The sequence below is a fragment of the Nansenia antarctica genome, assembly GCF_963989245.1.
Source record: "Nansenia antarctica genome assembly, chromosome: 1".
NCBI lineage: Eukaryota > Metazoa > Chordata > Actinopteri > Argentiniformes > Microstomatidae > Nansenia > Nansenia antarctica.
The window spans coordinates 21245528-21267562 of NC_137674.1; the positions used below are offsets into that span (position 1 = coordinate 21245528).

Sequence of the window (22035 nt, forward strand, 5' to 3'; positions counted from 1 at the left end):
TTTACATCTGGTTGCAAGGAGTGCAAAACATCGCCCTTGGTTGCACACAGCCTGTGTGGAAGAAACCTCACTTCCTGTAATAGGACCGTTCCTTTCCATCACTTTCGGTGGTGGAGTGTACCCCACTTCAGTCAGTGCCATGTTGCTTGCAGCCCTTGGATGTTGTATGGATAGATCATGTCTCAGCCTCTCTCTGGCCCAGCCCGGCAGGCCAGCCTAGTCTGCAGGGCCCTTGGGGAACTTGACCAGGAACACCAGGGTGTCTCTTGCCTTGTTAGCGAAGGCCCGGCGGATCACCTCCACTGCATACTGATGGGTCACACCCTGGAGGGACTCCCCATCCACCGACACCAGCTCACACCCTGCCTGTACACACACACACACACACGCACACACACGCACACACACACATACACACACACACACACACACACACACACACACAGAGGAACAAGTTGATGATGACACACACAAGGAAACTAATCAAAGCTCCGTGGTACTCCCAGGCTCCTCATCAGAAGAGGAGCCACTCAATACCACCGCTCATCCGTTATCAGACTTTGCTGAGGTGCTGGAACTGAAGAGTATCAATAGAGTGCAAAATAACAGCATCTGCACACTCAAACACTGTGCAAAAAAACTGTTTATTGCAAGCTTTCTGTCATATATGATAGGAATATGATTACTGCAAAAATGCACCAAATCATTCTGTTTTGAATGTGTTCTTCAGAGTTTTGAACACAGTATGTTAACAATGAAAAGATGTGTTGCAAATACATAGTGTTTTGCAGGTGGGGGAGTTTGAATGAGAGTGTTATGGATTTTGGAGAACGTGGTCATTGATGCATTTTGTATGAAAGCAATGCACAAATCACAGAGTAAGAGTCACAGTTTGATCCACATGGACTTCTGCTTTGCTGACTGTATGAAGAGTTGTGACTCTGTAACTACTATAAATCAAACCATTTTTATAATGAAATATTCATTCTTGTGAAAATCATTCATACTATGTCAAGCTTCTTTTGAGACATGAATGAAGTGATTGGCCAACATGCATGTTAGTAATGCAGACTGTATGAAGAGTTGTGACTCTGTGACTTCAGTATTGAACACTGCGACTTAGCGACCGTAAAAAAATGTAATTACCTTCTTTCCTCACCTTCTCTCCCTCTTTCTCTTTCTTCCTCCCTCTCTTTCTGATATTCATCCCCCAATCACTCTTCAGCTTGCACGCACACACACATACAGTGGCGTGCAAAACATTTTGGGCACCCCTAGTCTAAATGCCGTTGACAATTAATATCTAAGTGAAAAGAAGCAAACCTAACCTCTAAGATATGGAGAAGAATATATATGTTACGGTACATGTGGGAACACGGTACATGTGGGAAAACTAGGGTTAGGGTTAGGTGCTAGGGTGCTACGGTTAAGGTTAGGGTTAGGGATAGGATTAGGGTTAGGGTTAGACATGCCAGCATGTACCAAATCGACGTAGCACCTAACCCTAACCCTAGTTTTCCCACATGTACCGTATTCCCACATGTACCGTAACATATATATATATATGCCGCTATAATATATATATATAATATATAGTTCAACCCTGGAATTATATTCACCTGACTCATTGAAGCCCTAAAGAGAAATTCACCTTGGTCTGGGCCTTAGTAATCATCTTCTCAAAAGGTAACAAAGAATAATCCAAAAGGGTTCCCAAACTTTTGCACAGGCCCCTTTTCCTTTTTTTAATCATTTAAAAACTTGAATAAAAAGAAAGGTGTCATGTTTAACTTTGTAGCATTTAGTATTCAGGTTTGCTTTCAATTACTTGGAGATTAATTGTTACAGACATTTAAACCAGGGATGCCCACATTTTTGCACCCCACTGTACACAGGTTTTCCCTCAGCGCAAGGTGGTTGAAATGTTGTATGCCTACACACACACACACACACACACACACACACACACACACACACACACACACACACACACACACACTGAAGACCCTCTCCCTGGTTGTTTCCTGCAGGAAGCGGACAGAGTGTAGCTGAGCCCACGAAACCTGAGGAGAGGAACTTCCTATGATGTCATGAGCGCTGGTTGAGGATGCACCTGCATACGTCCCTCAGCTGCAGGGCAGGTTAGCCACACAGACCAGCAGGGCAGGTTAGCCACACAGACCAGCAGGTTAGCCACACAGACCAGCAGGTTAGCCACACAGACCAGCAGGTTAGCCACACAGACCAGCAGGTTAGCCACACAGACCAGCAGGGCAGGTTAGCCACACAGACCAGCAGGTTAGCCACACAGACCAGCAGGGCAGGTTAGCCACACAGACCAGCAGGTTAGCCACACAGACCAGCAGGTTAGCCACACAGACCAGCAGGGCAGGTTAGCCACACAGACCAGCAGGTTAGCCACACAGACCAGCTGCAGGGCAGGTTAGCCACACAGACCAGCAGGTTAGCCACACAGACCAGCAGGTTAGCCACACAGACCAGCAGGTTAGCCACACAGACCAGCAGGTTAGCCACACAGACCAGCAGGGCAGGTTAGCCACACAGACCAGCAGGGCAGGTTAGCCACACAGACCAGCAGGACCAGGATCAGCAGGTTCCCTTTCTGGCTCACCCAAACCCTGCTCCGCTAACCATGTTTAGATCAGTGTTTACTTTAACACTAGAAGCACCACGGTGGGGTCATGTGACTAAAACCCCTTTCACACATACGAGCCTTCCCAGTAGATTCCATGGAATTTACCTGGTACGGTGTATGTGTGAACGCGACTGACCAGGGAAATTGTCTCAGGCAATTACCCTGGTCAGGTCCTTGTATAACTCCATGGAATATACCAGGTAGGCTTATGTGTGAACAGAAGCCTGAACATTCCCTGGGGCCTCATTTATAGAAAGTACTCAGATCAAATGTTGATCTTACCCGTGTCGTACGTAGAAAACCACGTCAACGTAGTGATTTATACAATTTCAACGTGAGTCAATTTGACCGTGGAAACGATCGTAGCTCTACGTCGAGTATTGACCTTGCGTACGCACATTACCCACTGGTTATGCAGAGTTATTACAGGCATGTGAGCCGCACTGCCTACTGTAATTCATGCAAGTGGCTCGTAATAAAATTAACAATGTTGTTATCAGCAGAGAAAATGAGTTTAATTCAAGATTTAAAAGGAACTGATGTTTATGATTGTATTTCAGTCTTCCTTTATATCCCTCCGGAGTTGTCTATCTCCCCTTCAACATGCCTAGTGCATTCCACTACGGACCTTGCCCGGCCACGCGCTAAATTATACTGGATTTTCTCCGGTGTCTGGGAGTTCGCAAATGGAGTGAGCAGCCATATAAGAATAAGACCACCTGATAACAATAAGACCATTATATTATTACAGTATAAGCAGCACTCGAGTTGAGGGGGGATGGCATCCCCCCAGAAATAAAAACAGTAAAAATCGCCCCCCTCTTTCCATACTTTATGTCATTTTATCAATGAACGTGGTATTACTGCTATTTCAAGGTGCGAGGGGGCACGCACACATGCAATGACATTTTTACCAAGTTACTGACACTGAAGTCACTGACGCTGAGGGGATGCTAAAATTGTCCTCATATGATAAAATCCACCACCTCCCCTGATTTTCTTTTACAACTTGAGTACTGAGTATAAGCATGTGCCTGGTTAGTTGTCATGATCAAACGTTACAAATGCAACTTACCGAGAAGCCACCCTTCTCTGCTCTCTCCCGCTTCCAGACAAACGCCTACCCTATATTATAGCACTTGTCTTAATTCAGCCGCCGTTATCACAGGCGTTAATACAAACCTCATTCACCTGCGTTCATTTTACCTGCGTTGGTATTTACAGAAGGAAGCACGTACGCAACTTTAAACCATCTCAGCCCGTTTTATAAATAATGCTTACGTCTGTTTAGAAAAATGTGCTTACGTGAAAGTCAAAGATGACGTTCAAGTACTTTTTATATAAATGAGGCCCCTGGTCACGTACAGGTGCAACTCAAAAAATTCGAATATCGTGCAAAAGTTCATTTATTTCAGTAATTCAACTTAAAGGGTTAAACTTAGATATTATATAGACTCATTACATGCAAAGCGAGATATTTAAAGCCTTTATTTGTTATAAATTTGATGATTATGGCTTACAGCTTATGAAAACCCCAAATTAAATATCTCAGAAATGTTTAATATTACATGAAATCAATAAGAAAATGATTTTAAATACAGAAATGTCAGCCCTCTGAAAAGTATAATCATGCATATGTACAATGCAATGAGTCTATATAATATGTAAGTTTAACCCTTTAAGTTGAATTACTGAAATGAATGGACTTTTGCACGATATTCAAATTTTTTGAGTTGCACCTGTATCTGACGTAAGACGTTTTCACGTGGAACAAGTTAACCAATCCCAGCGAGTAGTTTCTCACTTGGTACTTTTGGTTTGCTCGCTAGGAGTTGGCTAGTTAACCCACATCACATCAGCCAAAGTAGTGATAAATGTAATTCCACAACTGGATACTACTTAATTTCCAATCATAGTTAGCTAGATTACTTACTTAGCTAGCTTACTTACTTATCAAATGTACATTTTGTGATATAGACGCATTACGGAGCAGTGTGCTGCATCGCGCAATCAGCTCATATTATGCTTACCATCACCAAATTCTCCCATACTGTGCTTTTGGACTAGAATAGTATGTTTATATCAACGGTAATCAAGTGCTTTAGTTGGCGAGCGAACTTGGTGATGGTAAGCATAATACAAGTTGACTCGCTGTTAAATTAATGTGGAAAATATGATGATGAATACATATAAAACAGAGATATGATATATGACAGATGGTATATGACAGTCTCACGCGACTGTCTCGTTCAAATTCACGTCTACTACGTTCCAGTTCTGCATCCAGTTGAATGCCTGATTCAAGTAGCTTGTGCAAACCCGGGACACGTGTGAAAAGACGCAACCAGGCAATCTTCCGGCATTTAGCTCAGGTGTGAACGACGAAAATCACTGGCAGACCCGGGTTGGGATTCCATGTAATTTACAGGGTACTATATGTGTGAAAGAAAATGTATACCTTTGCACTTTGCACAAATTTCAGGACACTCCTTTCATGACCTTTACTAGATATGTGCATTCTACCACCCGGTATCCTTACATTTTCAAAATCACACCAGGATAAGCTAATATAAAGCTATTTTGCAGAGCCTTAGAGCACAACCAGTGTGTGTAGAAAGATTGGAATGCCTGGGGGCCAAATACTATAACTAGCTCTCACATACTGTATAACTCACACACCTCATCCTCTTATCCAGACGATAGGGAGAGCGGGGATAGTGACAAGTGTGAGACACACACCGACACACAAACTAGTACACACCACACCATTCTGTTGAAAATGGTGTGGTGGCAGTGACCAGCGCATGATATGCTCTTGCTATCTCTCTTTGTCTCTCTGTCTCTAACACATACACGCACACGCACACACACACACACACGCACACACACACACACACACACACACACACACACACACACACCTCATATAGTGCCTGGTTCAGTGGCAGACTGTTATCAGACAGGGGTATGTGTTAACAGTAGAGTGCAGCGGTCCTACTTCTGCCTGCAGTGTGTGGGAGACATATAGAGAGAGAGAGGCAGCAGATATGGACTGGCTAACACACCAGATATGGACTGGCTAACACACCAGATATGGACTGGCTAACACACCAGATATGGACTGGCTAACACACCAGATATGGACTGGCTAACACACCGGATATGGACTGGCTAACACACCAGATATGGACTGGCTAACACACCGGATATGGACTGGCTAACACACCAGATATGGACTGGCTAACACCAGATATGGACTGGCTAACACAGCATGCCTGCAAGGTGTGAGGCCACGTTATCACACAGGACAGAGTCAGGGGCCTGTAGCCACATGCTAGAGAGTAGAGAGTAACCACTCGTCTGTCCTGGCTACAAAAGGTCTGTCCTCCACAAAACCTCCTTTCTGTTTCTCTATACCTTCAGTCCCCTGCGTAAGAAAGGGGACAGTGAAGCATTTTTTCTTCTTTTGGCTCTACACTCCAGAAGTTAAAATCCACTGGATTTAAAATCAAATAAGTGCTATCTGATTAAAGTAGAGATTATCACCTTTTATTTCATGGTACTTGTGTTCATGGTTTCACCATTCAGAAATGACAAAAACAATGAAGAACAATGATGCATTGTACCCTGTTTCAGGGTACCAAAAGTAATGGGACAGATAAATTAAATGTCCATATTAAGCACTTATGTTTAGTATTTGGTCAACAATCGTTTCAATGCAATACCTGACTGAAATCTGTGACCAAACCAGACTCTGGGTATCTTTTCTGGTGAGGCTCTGCCAGGCCTGTTCTGCAGTCATCTTCAGTTGACTTCATTTTCAGTTCACTTTCCACTTTCCGGCCATGATAAACTAATTTTAGGTGCATTTGCTTGCATTTTTTTTTAACAAAATGTTTATTCATCTTTATGCAAATTTCAGATTTAACAATTTTACATTGTTGCTTCGTCTGCAAATTAAGGAGAGAAAATGAAAAAGACAACAACTATGTACATTTCTGAGATAAATCATGGCATCATATAGGTTACAACATATATATTATATTATATTATATTATATGTTGTCAATCTATTGAGTAAATAAAACAAAAATGCATTGAAATAAACAGGAATTAGTTTTGGCCATGTCCACATTTAAGTCAGTACAACACTTTTTCACCTTTTCACAATTGTATCCCAAAGCAAGCAATTAAAGGAGCCCATCAATTTACAAACACATCTGTCTTCATCTGAAGTCCTGGGGCCTCATTTATAAAAAAGTACTTGAACGTCATCTTTGACTTTCACGTAAGCACATTTTTCTAAACGGATGTAAGCATTATTTATAAAATGAGCTGCGCTTGTTTAAAATGTTATCATATGAGGACGATTTTAGCATCCCTTCAGCGTCAGTGACTTCGTAACTTGGTCAAAATGTCATTGCATGTGTGCGTGCCCCCTCGCCCACAGTATTTTACTCAATATGCTCAAAACTAAATGTTGAAATAGCAGTAATACCACGTTCATTGATAAAATGACATACGGTATGGAAAGGCAGTGTTAGAACTTAGAAGTTGGATGATTTTGACCGTTTTTATTTCAGGGGGGATGCCACCCCCCCTCAACTTGAGTGCTGCTTATACTGTAATAATATAATGGTCTTATTCTTATCAGGTGAAAAGAATAATCCAGTATAATTTAGCGCATGGCCGGGCAAGGTCCGTTGTGGAGCGCACTAGGCATGTTGAAGGGGAGATTGACAGCTCCGGAGGGATATAAAGAAAGACTGAAATACAATCATAAACATCAGTTCCCTTTAAATCTTGAATTAAACGAATTTTCTCGGCTGATAACAACATCGTTAATTTTATTATGAGCTGTAGTTTATTTGTACTTAATAATGGGCCTATATGTTTGCTCCTGACTGTGGGGCAAGGTATTTATGACCTCCTGGCCCCTCCCCCTGACCTGATAGGACCACTGGCTGTGACTGCATCTTGACCAAGTTTATAAGTAAGGATGTGGGCTCTGGCCCTGCCTCTCTTCTCCCTCACCTCTTGACCAAGCAGCTCGCTCTCTCTCTCTCTCTCTGTCCCCCTCCCCCTCTCTCTCTCTCTCTCTCTCTCTCTCTCTCTCTCTCTCTCTCTCTCTCTCTCTCTCTCTCTCTCTGTGCCTGAGGGCCCAGCAGCTGCTCTCTGTCCCCCTCCCCCTCTCTCTGCTCTCTCTGTCTCTCTCTGCCAGACCAGCGTCCAGCTTTGATGTACTTTTGTATTTTGAATAAATGGTCTTAACCTGCTCAATAACTATTCTTCATTTTAGTAGCCAACAGGTTAGAAATATACAACACATGGCGAGCCTGATTCCAGGAGTCTATAAAGAGGAATACGTTTGAAAACTTAAGCTGAACCCACAGCTCTGAAGACGGTAAGAATGAAAATAGCGCTATTTTCTGTTTAAACTGCTAGGGGCGCGTGTGCAACAGCTGTGTTTTCAAGCATTTTCTTTGAGACTAAAACAACCTTCAACTTTAAGGTTTAAAGTAAAGTAACTTGTTGGAAAAGGAAACACATCTTTCATATTCTTTAAACTGGGGGTGAGAGCCGGGTTAAGAAGCCCGTTTTTGTAAATATACGATTAGATTGGTAAGGGATTTGAGTGTTTGTATGGGTGATAGAGCCGAATTTGGTAATTCGCTTTTTTGTGTAAAAATGGTGTTAACATATTAGTTGTGTAACTAAAAGTTATTGTTTGGGTATTACGGAATATCGTGAGTGTGTGTGTAGAATTGTGTTAAAGTGTAAATGGACTGTGTAGTCTATTTTTGTAAGATATGTGAAAGAGCATTATTGTAGCAGTGAAAAACATATGAGCAGAACTGTAGACTCCATTACTCTTTGTCTGTGTGAAAGGACGCCATTGTCCATTGTGTAAACGGAGCGATAACACGCACGCTCAGGCACGCGCGCAGACACGCGGACACACAGAGGCCTTTAACATCTCTATGAAGAGAACGTGAAAAGCATTCATTGACCCCTCTTTATGAAAAGTGGAAAACGTGAATGCATTGTAGAATATTTGAATGAGATTTAATTTGGTAAATAATAGTTTAACTGGATTGAAAGATAATCGTGAAATTGTTGTGTCGTGGAGAATGTAATTTGTTTGTGATTATTGATTAAGGCGAAAACAGAGGGCGCGGTCTCCCCCAGAAGGAAAGGACAAAGACTTGCCCCTCCCCCCCTCCTGTTGGTCCGGGCACACATGCACGAGCGTCAGGGCTTGTACACACATTGCTTCAAGAATACAGACACGTAGGGGGGTTGCGTGTGATTGTTGCATTACATAGATTGTAGTAATTCAAAGATAGAAAGATAGTGAATTGATCATCAGGGTATTTAAAGTAGTTTAAAGATATTTGTCATTGTCTGTTAAAAGTAAAGATAGATTGTGGGCTTTTGATAGATTCAAAGGAAAAGAGGCTGACTGTCTAATGAAAACCATTCTGAATAACCATTCATTTTGTTAACAGATAATTGACTCCACAGGTTTTAAATCAATGTATATGATTATATAATGAATAATTCTAACTAATCGTTCATTCCTTTCACTTAACAGTTGAATTATATATAGATTGTAAAAATAATAGGTTGTGACTTGAGATCACGACAGGGTGGTCTGAAGCAATCGATACCCAAGTCGGTTGCTTGGCGCCACCTGCTGGACAAAACACGACAATACATTTTAAAACACTGATCCTCTCTGAAATCTATCTGAGGTCGATGAAATAATCCTTTACATTAATAAATGGATGGTTGTAAATGATTGTAATATATTACATTACTTTAATTAATTTAATTAATTACAAATTGATTGAATTAATTATTCAGATCATTTTATTTTTCTGTTTTCACAAAACTTTGATCAATTGTTTTGTGACAATCTAATGATAACCATTCCTTTGTTTGATATGTTGATAATAGCTAATTGACTTCACAGGTTTACATCAATGAAGTGTCAATGAATAATTCTAACTAATCATTCATTCCTTCCCAATAACAAGTCGATTTCTTTACAGATTGTAATGAATAATTAATCATTCATTCCTTCCCAATAACAAGTCGATTTCTTTACAGGTTATAATTAATATTCGTATTTTACACCTTTTTATTTCAAGTTAGGTCATGTCCACAGCTTTTGATTAGGAATAGCAGAATAGTTTGTATTGATAATTAAGCAGTAAAAGGGTTTTTGTAAATCAGTGAATACTTAGGTGTTGACCAGCCTTTGTGATTTAATAATTGTGTTGACCAGAACTGTAATTAGTATTGAATGAGTAATTAAGTGACACATATTCATAAACAATTAGGAAACACATTTAAGTATAAAGTACATACACAGATATTAGATTTAAGTTAATACTGCACTGACATACACAAGAGGCAAATCTGTTGTTCTGGGTTGTAGTGATTTTGTGTGGACGGTTAATACAGTTAAATTGGACTAGCATTTGTTTAGCAAACACGGCAAAATAAGGTGGGTTGTAAGAAGCGTACACCTTATCTAATATAGAATATTGTCAGCATATTGAGCAAGTAGAATGGGGTCAAATTCAACGAAGGTGTTAAAAGATATTAGTGAACATAGTGGAATGTCTACGTTATCCCCTATGGCTACGTTATCCCCTATGGCTGTAGTGGAAAAAATGAATCCTCTTGTTAGGGAAATTAGCAAAATGTCTACGAAATGGAATAGCCGTTGGGCATACATTGAACAGCCGTGGCCGAAAGAGGGCAGCCTTAATTTACAAATAATTGCAACATTGGAAATACTTATCAATGTGCACAAAACATATCAAAGAGGAAAGATTAGATCAGAGAAACGCAAGTTAGAATTAGCTATTTTAGATCTATTTAAGGTAGAGGGACAGAAAATAGCTCAGATGGAACCGGAAAAGAAAAATGAATTGGCCAGAACACTGGAACAGAAATTGAACATTCCATCCACAGACATGTGTCCTGTCTCCAGTCCCCCTCCATATGCTAAGGCACTGGAGGACCATTCCCAGAAGAAGAAGACCAAGAAGGAGCCAAGGGGAAAAGGGGACGACAGGAGTGACGAGGAAGATGACAGCAAAGATGGCCGTGAAGACTCAAGAGATGACGACAGTGCAGATGAAGGCTACCACGCTCAGGTCAGGAAGATGATAGCCACAGCAAAAAGACACCACAGATGGCTGAAGGAGCAACGAGAAAGGGAGGAAGAGGAAGATTGTCATCGAATGTCATCGAATACATTAAAGAACTGTCCAGTGCTGATTCGGGGTAACAAGATAGAATATCATCCTTGGAATCATACAGATCTGTCTGAAGTGATAGAAAAGCTCCCAGTCCTGGAAGATGGTGGCCATTCGTGGACGAGAGAGGTCGACGTGAGACTGACAGGAACGCAGGCCGCGATGGGAGACCTGAAAAGACTCTTAGCCTTTATTGCAGGATTGGATACAATGCAGGAAATATTGATGAAGGCAGGACTTCATAGATATATCAATACATCAGTGTATGATCCAGAGCTCTTCGCAGCAAACAGAGGCAGGCTGTGGAAAGCAATCAGAGAGACTTACCCTACTCACATTCACCCAGACAATATCATTGTGAAGCCACTGGGGGGAGATGAGAATCCCAGGGGTTTTGTTGCCCGTGTGCACTCTCAATGGAGAAGTGTGACAGGGAAAGACGCTGAAGATAACCCCTTAGAAAAATCCATAATCAGGGAAAAAATACAAGAAGGGCTTCCTACCCCAGTTAAGGATAAGCTAGCAGAAGTGGTGGGGCTACGACACATGAACAAAGCTGTTTATATAGACCACGTAGCTCATCAAGTTGAGTTATATCGAAAGAATATTCAGATACAGAAGACAGAAGACGAAGAATCACTCAGAATATTGACTCATGTGCAATTGACTGAAAGCGAGAGGAACATAGAGGGAGTGCAGGCTTTAGCCCCACAGCAACAGCCACCTGGAGTGCAGACTGCTACTTACCAGTCCTACTCACAGGGGCCACAAGGGGGGTATCCTGCTACTTACCAGTCCTACCCACAGGGGCCACAAGGGGGGTATCCATACCCACAAGGGCCACCAGGGGTGCAAGCGGTTCCATACCAGATGTACAACCAGCCTGGCCAAGGACCACCACCAGGGGGATGGACAGCAGCAGGGAAGAAGATGCTAGAACCGTGTTACCAATGCGACCAGAATGGACATCTAGCCTGTACCTGCTACAACAGGCCCCAGGGGGGCGCAGGGGGGAGCCAAGGAGGAGGATATTGGCCCCCTACTACACCTGCTCCAGGAGTGATGAACCCTTACGGAGGCCCAGCAGCTGGCCTATAGGGGTGCCCGGAAGATCCGAGTGGGAGGTGCCAGCTGGTGGTGACAAAGAAGCCTGAAGACGCCACGCACCTTCCTATGTCTGGAGAATATGTGAAGACAATCGGATTTGAGGGAATTAAACAGCTGATTCCTACAACTGAGCTTGTAGACTTAGAGTACAAGGGACAGAGAGCAACTCTGTCAACATTTGTGTCAGAACACACGCCAACAGGGCTGCTAGGGAGAGATGCTCTATGCCAATTGAACTGTACAGTAAAATGCACACCTGACGGCTGTCAGGTGACGATGCCATCCGGTGCTCAGATTCCATCGACAGCCAGAGTGATTAAGCATAGAACAGACCTACAAGCTTTGCCTTTAAAGGGAGCTGATATAGAATATTGGGTTGATGGGTCTTGTTACCGGGTAGGAGAAACTTTGTGCGCTGGGTATTCCTTAGTTAAAGCACAGAATTCAAAGTTTATTGTAGAACAGGCTGAGGCAGTTCCTCAGCCTTGCTCGGCTCAGTTGGCTGAGTTGATTGCCCTCACAGAAGCATGCAACTTAGGAACCGGACGGAGAGTGACAGTGTACACCGACTCTGCCTATGCACATAATGTTTGTCATTTTAATGGAGCTGTATGGAGGGGGCGGGGTTTTAAGAGAACTGATGGTACGCCTATACAGCATCACGCACAGATCATGAAGCTGTTACAAGCCATGATGAAGCCAAAGGAATTAGCCATAGTGAAGTGTGCCACACACAGGTCTGACTCATCACATGTCACACAAGGTAACAGGGCTGCAGAAGATGCAGCCAAAGCCATTACAGGAGCAGACAAGGCAGGTAAAGGTCTTCTGGTCACACATGAAAAGCAATTACAGGGCATGGTCACACTTAAGGATTTATTGATGTTACAGAGTAGAGTAACTACGTTAGACAAGAACGTTTGGCTAGCAAGGGGGGCAAGTCAGGATGACACAGGTCTATGGAGGAATCATGAGGGGTTGGTTGTAGCACCCTCAGATTTAATAGGCATGTTAATACGGGAAGCTCATGGATTAGCACATGTGGCTAGGGGGGAGGTAAGACGCAAGATCACCAAGGAATATGGGTTTTGGAGTCCATATTTGATGGAACAGATTGACCATGCTTTAGGTCAATGTGGGGTCTGTTGGAGAAACAACATCAGAGTGGGTACACCAGTGGTGTCTGGGCATATCCCTACCCCAATAGGGCCACGGGTGGTGGACAGGGGGGTGGATGTACAGAGTAGGCAGGATGTTGTGCCAACAGGTGCCGAGGTCCCCAGAAAACCTGAGAAGGAGGAGCTACGACGAGATGCTGTGGTGTTGCCTGAGCCAGTGGCAATGCCAGCGTTACAGCCAGTGATATTACCGGCAATGCCTGAAGCCGAGGGGACAGTGGAAAGCTGTCCAGACGCCAATAAACCAGAAACCAACGAAGCAGAGAGTGTTGACAGTCTGGAGGTCCAGCCTGGGAGTGTCCAAAGCCTGGACACCTGTGCTACTGGGGATGCTGGCGAGTGCCTGCATCATGCTTCAGATGATGCTGAGGGCGACTCCCCAGACCTTGATCAGCGTGGGAGGGGACCAGGCGGCTGCCTGAACCTCAATGACACTGACGGACGACGACCAGTTAGGAAAAGATTAAAGACTATGAATAGGGTAGTGAAGCAGCAGATCAAAGGGAACGACGGGAATGGACAGCAGATGATAGCATGGCTGGAAACGGTCTTAGGGGCATGGGAAACTTATTTTGCTAAGATAGGAGCACCTATTATAGCAGACATGATTTTTGACTTTCTTAGGAGACAGGGCCTCATTGACTGTTTTTGGAAAATCAGTCACTCAGTCCACGTTGACGAACTTTTCAGAAGACTAGTCCTCACCTGAGGTGAAGATCTATGCATTAATGCATTCCCTTTGTCCTGTGCTTACTGTTGGGGAATTATGTGTTATGATAACTGAATGTCATTATTTGTGTATTGTTTGTTTATTTCTATATCGTATGTGATTGATGTCAGTTGAGAAGTGATGTGGTGGTTATGCAAAGATAGGAAAGAGGTTCTGTTCCTAGCGCAACGAAGAAAAAGCTCCTGGCTATGAAAGTGTTATCAATCTGAGACAGCGGTAAAGGCTGTTCTCCAACTGGGTTCACGTGCTAGTAACCTCTGACCCTGACGCTTCAAGGACAGAGAAGACATCGGTCGTTGGAAGTTTTTGTGTTGAAATATGTATGATGTACTGTGTTTAGATTAATTTGTATTGTTATTTTTAGGATTCTTTTTTATTGTTGATTGTTTTGTATTTGGTTTATATGATATCTTTGGTTAGGCAGGGGATTAGGCACCCCGAACCTAGCCAAAAACAGGCGGCGGTGGAATTGCAAAGTTCCGAGGGCACGTTAAATACCTCATATAGTGCTGGGGAGAGGACTGAAGGCCCCCGTGTCTGACGAAGTATGAATGAACATACTACCGTGGTACCGTCTAGTCGGCGCAGCTGTCGCATGTAGGTGTGTGGGCAGTGCGTGGTACGTGGGCGACAGCCCACACCTAGCGGGATGTGAGAGGAAGCTACACCCGTGAACAGGCAAGGCTGGTGTAAACGGTCAAAGTTTCTAGACCCATAGCAAAGTGGGCTAGGGATCAGACCGTCGGTTCCCACCTGGGCGGCTAATCACCGCTACAGGGCCAGTGTTATACATTGGCAGGGGGTCGCTATCGACTGGGTCACCGGCCGGTTGGGTCGCTCAAGAACGTAAGGCCATATGATATGGCAGTAGCGCTCAGCTCAATGTACAGTCAGGCCACCATAAGCTGAAAGCGACGTACAGCTAGTAGGCGAGTGGTGCTTTCTGTGATCAGGGCTCTGAAAAGGAGACGCCTGGGAAGCAGAGAGGCTGAGATGAGATGTCCTTTGGAAAGGACCTCAGCGGAAAGGGTTCCAGCCTGAGACTGCGCCCTGGGAAGAGGGGAGGTCTGAAGGAACAAAGTGTGCTGGTACTGGTGCTGGGTTGGTCTGTGTTATTATGTTTCTTGTGTTGTGTGTTGATGTAGTTTTTCTGTTGTTTATTGGAACATGTTGTTTATTTTTTTTTTTAAAAAAATTCTTTGGTTTCTTAGTTGCAGTCGGTGGGGTTTTGTGTTTTTGTTTTTGTTTTGTGGTCATTTAGTTTCGGAACACCCTCTGGGTATTCCGAGGGGGGAATCTGTAGTTTATTTGTACTTAATAATGGGCCTATATGTTTGCTCCTGACTGTGGGGCAAGGTATTTATGACCTCCTGGCCCCTCCCCCTGACCTGATAGGACCACTGGCTGTGACTGCATCTTGACCAAGTTTATAAGTAAGGATGTGGGCTCTGGCCCTGCCTCTCTTCTCCCTCACCTCTTGACCAAGCAGCTCGCTCTCTCTCTCTCTCTCTCTCTCTCTCTGTCCCCCTCCCCCTCTCTCTCTCTCTCTCTCTCTCTCTCTCTCTCTCTCTCTCTCTCTCTCTCTCTGTGCCTGAGGGCCCAGCAGCTGCTCTCTGTCCCCCTCCCCCTCTCTCTGCTCTCTCTGTCTCTCTCTGCCAGACCAGCGTCCAGCTTTGATGTACTTTTGTATTTTGAATAAATGGTCTTAACCTGCTCAATAACTATTCTTCATTTTAGTAGCCAACAGGTTAGAAATATACAACAGAGCCACATTCACCGCATGAATTACAGTATAGGCAGTGCGGCTCACATGCCTGTAATAACCAGTAGGTAATGTGCGTATGCAAGGTCAATACCCGACGTAGAGCTACGATCGTTTCCACGGTCAAATCGACTCACGTTGAAATTGTATAAATCACTACGTTGACGTGGTTTTCTTCGTACGACACGAGTAAGACCAAATTTGATCCAAAGTACTTTCTATAAATGAGGCCCCTGCTGTTATTTTTTCTATTGAATACACTATCAGTAGCCTGACTATCAGTAGCCTGACTATCAGTAGCCTGACTTGCCATTGATGGAGGGTGGGTGGCAGTGGTTTAAGCCAGGATATAGAGAAAACTTGCGACATCTGTGGCATTATGCTGTGTGATAAAACTGCACATTTTAGGTGGATGGATTATCTCTGCAAAGGAGAAGTGCTCACTAACACAGATTTAAACAAATCTGAGAACACAATTTGAGAGAAATAGGCCTTTTGTGTCTTAGGTCTTTGATTTCTACCATGGATGTAACGATGCATCGTGATGCAGTTAATTATCGATACAAATATGTGACGATTTAATCACATTTATTTCCTCGGATAATGCGAGGAATATGGACATTGCAGGGAGAGAGGCCAGGCTAGAACTACATAATATCACCATATTATAGTGTTTTGTCCACACGTTAAACTTGGCCACACAAGCAGTTTGAGTGTACCCTGCTTCAGCCGCTTGCTGGGTCAGGTGAGGCGGGTTGCAGCCTTCTGCCATCGAGGCTCCACAGCAACCGATGTGTTCGTAACTTATTCTAGAATGCTTTTTATGAATTTCTTGTAGCGTTGTGCAATTTAAAACAATTTAACGAGTTAAGGACAGTTGTTTTGGGGGGTTTTCTTAATTATGGTGACTTCCATGTCCACTATGGAAGTCTCCTTGACCTACAAGAACATTTTGCAATTCTTTTTAATGAAGTTCCAAACTGTTGATTTTGTCAAGCCTAAGGTTAGGATATGTTTCTGATATTTATTTATTTTTCTGATTTTTTTAGCCTCTTTGGTATGGTGGAATACTATGCCTGCTAAGACATTTTATTTATTGATAAGACATTCATTACCTTTGAGACTGAATTCACAAGAGTCACTAGACAGTCAGACTGTCTGGGCAGAATCAACACATTGACGACCTCAGCCTAGTAGACAATGAAACCAGTTTCTCTACTTGAAGCTTGACATTGGCTAGACAACAGACACATTTAAATGATCACAAAGACCTAATTGCTCTCTTTTCTCTTAAACCTGCATCTAGAGAGACTGGGCAATCCTTCTCATACAGGAAATGCCTGTGATTGGCCTGTACCTCACCTGAGGGCGGGCTTGTTGCCTGAGTGTACCTGAGTGTATAAAATACAGATTTGCCCCTGTGTGTGGACTTTCAAGAGAACCTTTGTCGTATCAAGACAGATCTTGACACGCTGTAAACTTTCTCCTCTTGCAAGAGTATATATAAAAAATACTTAATAGTGTTTAGGATGATTGGTCAGTGATAGTTCATAGTGTTTAGGATGATTGGTCAGTGATAGTTCATAGTGAATGAATGAATGAATGAACGAATGAATGAATGGTCTTTATTGTCATTGATATAGTACAGGTACCAAACAACGAAATTTGGGAGGGGGGGCTCCCCTGGTGCTAGGAAAGAAAACAAAAAACAAGAAGGGAAAAGAGCTGGTTTACATAAATAAAGGCTATGTACACTGTCCACTATACTATACTATACAAATAAACACTGTGCTGTACTCTATGCTATGCTATACCTATTCTAACATTTCCTATCTCTGAACCTTATGTACCCGAGGGTTGTCATATTGCACATAGTGTTATTGCACATTCATTTAAAGTGTCGCAGTTTGCAGGTTTGAAATGTTCACAGTTGTGTTTCAGTATTGCACTTGATTTCAATCTAGTAGCTGCCATCAAATGTCCAGATTGTCCAGGGCCTAGAACCTAGGTCTTTGCTGTGTTCAGGGCCTGAATGGCCCTGGGGTAGAAGCTGAGCTTCAGTCTGTTTGTCCTTGCGAACATGGTCCTGAACCGCCTGTCCGAGGGCAGCCGAGCAAAGTGTTCGTTCCCAGGGTGGGATGGGTCTCTGGAGATCTTGGAGGCCTTCCTGAGGCAGCGTGTGTTGTACAGCTCTTCCAGAGAGGGGAGGGGGGCGCCGGTGATCTTCTGGGCCGATCTCACGACTCTCTGTAGCGCATTCCTCTCTGCGGCTGTGCAGCTGGAGAACCACACGCAGATGCAGTAGGTGAGGATGCTCTCCACTGCGCAGCGGTAGAAGGTCACAAGCATGTCCTGGCTGATGTGGTTTTTCCTGAGGACTCTCAGGAAGTAGAGCCGCTGTTGTGCCTTCTTGATGATGGCTGCTGTGTTGGTCTTCCAGGACAGGTCATCCTGTATGTGCACCCCCAGGAATCGGAGGGTTGAGACTCTCTCCACGCTCCCTCCATCGACGAGCAGGGGCTGGACCTCAGATTTTTTTCATAGTGTTTAGGATGATTGGTCAGTGATAGTTCATAGTGTTTAGGATGATTGGTCAGTGATAGTTCATAGTGTTTAGGATGATTGGTCAGTGATAGTTCATAGTGTTTAGGATGATTGGTCAGTGATAGTTCATAGTGCTTAGGATGATTGGTCAGTGATAGTTCACAGTCGTTAGTTCACAGTACTTAAAAATCAAAGTTCTGATGAATGGTTCTGGCTGTCAGAGAAGTCCTTGTCCAGGTCATGGTGCTGCTGGTTGACTTTAGGGGAGAACTGGATCATGGTGCGTCTGATTGAACACCATGAAACTCATCTCTCTCATCTATTATTCAAACTCTTCTCATGAACCATACTGATAATCTGTGTGTGTGTGTGTGTATGTGTGTGTGTGTGTGTGTGTGTGTGTGTGTGTGTATGAAAAATAGGGAAAGCCTGCCCATGCATAGTCACTTAGTGGATTGTTCATAGCCAGTGAGGAGGCAGTAAATGACTGTCCCGTGCCCATGTACCACATCAATCATGGAGGAGATGGGTCACTGGAGACGGCTCTGCTCTGCTCCCCTCTCCCCCCTCCTCCCCTCCCCCCTCTTCCCCTCTCCTCTCCTCTCCTCTCCTCCTCTCTTGTTCTCTCCTCTCCCCCCTCTCATATCCTCTCTTCTCCTCCTCTTTCCACTCCTTTCCTCTTCTCTCCTCTCCTCTCCTCCCCTCTCCTCTCCCATCCCCTCCTCTTCTGTTCTCTCCTCTCCCCCCTCTCCTCCCCTTTCCTCCCCTTTCCTTTCCTCCCCTCCTCTCCTGTTCTCTCCTCTCCCCCCTCTCCTCTCCTATCCTCTCTTCTCCTCCCCTTTCCCCTCTCCTCTCCTCTCCTCTCCTCTCCTGTTATTTTTTAATTTTTTTATTTAACCTTTATTTATACAGGTAAGAAACACATTGAGCCCCAAGGGCTCATTTTCAAGTGTGACCTGTTCAGGCATACAACATCCACCACAAACAAATACAATACAAAAACCTGGCCTACATAGTCTAAACACTAAACTAAAAACTACATTGTCTAAAACTAAAACTAGTCTAAAATAGTCTAAGATAAACTAAACTTTCCGTCAGTATAGACTAAAACTAAACTAAAACTACACAGTCTAAAACAAAAACTAGTCTAAAACAGTCTAAGATAATCTAAAACTAAGCTAAAACTACAAAAACCTAAAACTAGACAGTTAAAGATCTAGGGACAGGGAGGGGTCAGTAATGGGCAAAAGGGAGGGTCAACTTAATAGCAAGAACAGATCATGGACTCGCACTGTATGCCTCTCAGCAAGAGCTTGAAACTGGAGAGAGGGATCAGCTGAGACAGTTTCAGACTCTGCTGTAATGAATTCCAAGAGGAAGGGGCTGCAAATGAGAACGCCCTTTTGCCTTTCATGGTCCGGACCAAGGGGATGGAGTATGTGATGATGTCCTGTGTGCGAAGGCCGTAGACAGATTGCTTGCGTGACAGGTGGTTAGAAAGGTAGGAGGGGAGCAGACCAAGGATGGATTTGTAAATGAAAGTATACCAGTGAAGGGTTCGGCGGATAGAGAGAGATGACCAGTTAACCAGGGAGTATAGCACACAGTGATGTATAAGGGGTTTACAGCCTGTAATGAATCTTAACGCGCCATGGTAAACTGCATCCAGATGTTGAAGAGAGGTAGCAGAGGCATTCATGTACAAGACATCACCGTAGTCCAAGAGAGGCAGAAAGGTGGCAGCAACCAGACGTTTTCTTGCAGCAGCTGAGAAACAATACTTGTTTCTAAAGAAAAAGCTTAGCTTCAATTTTAGTTTCTTTAGAAGGTTGTCTATATGCAATTGAAAAGAGAGGCTGTCGTCCAGTTGAATGCCACGGTATTTGTAGTTTGGTACAAGCTCAATAGGTGAACCCTGACATGAAACAATGTCAGGAAGAGCACTTGGCACCCGCTTGTTATTGGAAAAATGCATGACTTTGGTCTTCCCTGTATTCAACACCAGTCTGAGCTGAGTGTTATCTCCTCTCCTGTTCTCTCCTCTCCTTTCCTCTCCTCATCTCCCCTCTCCTATCCTGTCTTCTCCTCCATTTCCCCCCTCCTCTCCTCTCTTCTCCACTCCTCTCCTCTCCTCCCATCCCCTCCTCTTCTCTCCTCTCCTCTCCTCTCCTCTCCTCTCCCATCCCCTCCTCCCCTGTTATCTCCTCTCCTGTTCTCTCCTATCCTCTCTTCTCCTCCCCTTCCCTCTCCTCTCCTCCCCTTTCCTCTCCTCTCCTCTTCTCCCCTCTCCTATCCTCTCTTCTCCTCTCCTCTCCTCCCCTCTCCCTCTCCTCTCCTCCCCTTTCCCCTCCTCTCCTCTCCTCTCCTCATTGCCCACCTCCTAACCAGTGCAGACCAGCCCATTTAGCTTAAGTACAATCACAGTGCTCTGAGCCATGGCAGAACAACAGTAGTATCCCAGAACATCAGCAGTCCTTCAATTCAACAGAAGTACCACACGGATACATACTGGTACTGTAGCTATGTAGCTTAAGACCCTTTATTGTAAGGCTTCTATTTGAACATCTCCCCATGACTATATCCTTAGTGACCACTGGCTACCATCTGGGCTGGAAGAACATCTGGGCACAGCCACTGTAAACTAAGTCAGAGAGGATTGAACACGTTGGGCAGACAGAATGGTAAATGGACTGCACTTATATAGCGCCTTTATCCAAAGCCCTTTACAACGGCCTCTCATTCACCCATTCACACACACATTCAGACACCAATGGGGGCAAGCTACCATGCAAGGCGCTGGCCCGCTCACTGGGAGCAATTTTTGTGGTTCAGTGTCTTGCCCAAGGACACGACGTACCTAGCCGGGGCTCGAACCGCCGGTCTGCCAACCTTGCAATCATTAGACAGCAGCTCTACCTCCTGCGCCACATCCGCCCAACAAGCTTTAGAGGGCTAGTGGAGGCCGGAATATCTCAACATCATCGACCCTACATGGAAGGGTGCACCCTCAGTCAAAGTCCACATCTCTGCTCACCTTGAGCACCTCGTTGGTGGAGGCGGCTCCTCCAGGGAAGATCTTCTCTATCTTCACCATGGGCTGGACCCTGGACTCCATCCCACCAGAGATACTGATGCCTGCAGAGACCAGGGGAGAACATCACCATCTAGCTGGGCTTGGTCAAAGTCATGTGTTAGTGCTGGACAAGAACAAAAACCCCTGAAACAACCCTGATCCCAGACCAGAGTTGCTCACCCCTGTAGTAAAAAGGCTGATGTTTGACTGAACTCTCTATCTCCTCTAACCCCCCAGTTATTCACGGGGGAATAGTAGCAGAGGATGCATCGCCCTTTACTGGTGAGGTACAGTATTGGAACTTACCATTTGGAATTTACCATTTAGCAGACGCTTTTAATTAAGCGATTCACAATTACAGTGACATTCCCCCTGGAGTAACTGAGGGCTAATAAGAGTCTTACTCAAGGACACACTAGTGGTGCTGTTTCAGGTGGGATTTGAACTCACAACCTTCTGATCATCAGTCCAACTCACTGTCCACCACTAAACCCAAAGTATGACCGCCCCAAAGTATGACCGCCCCCCCCAAAGTATGACCTACAGTAATAAGACAATCCACTTTAGGTACGTAGAAAGAAGACAGTCCACATACTGTAGATACACATCGTGCTTAATGTGAGATACAGTACCAGTCAAAAGTTTGGACACATTCAATTGAATGGGAAAGTGTGTCCAAACGACGGTAACTGTAAATGAATCAGTACAAGCGG

General features: G+C 44.2%; 1 protein-coding gene across 1 annotated transcript in view; it reads right to left on the reverse strand.

Moving 5' to 3' along the window:
* Positions 1-216: 216 nt before the first annotated feature.
* LOC308164158 (PDZ domain-containing protein 7-like) overlaps positions 217-22035 on the reverse strand; it is a gene marked incomplete at both ends in the record, with an annotated part of 43140 nt that continues 21321 nt past the window's right edge. The window contains 2 exons of the mRNA XM_080538303.1: positions 217-366; positions 21284-21384. Of these exons, the coding sequence (XP_080394429.1) occupies positions 217-366; positions 21284-21384 (251 nt within the window). The remainder of the gene's footprint in view (positions 367-21283; positions 21385-22035) is intronic.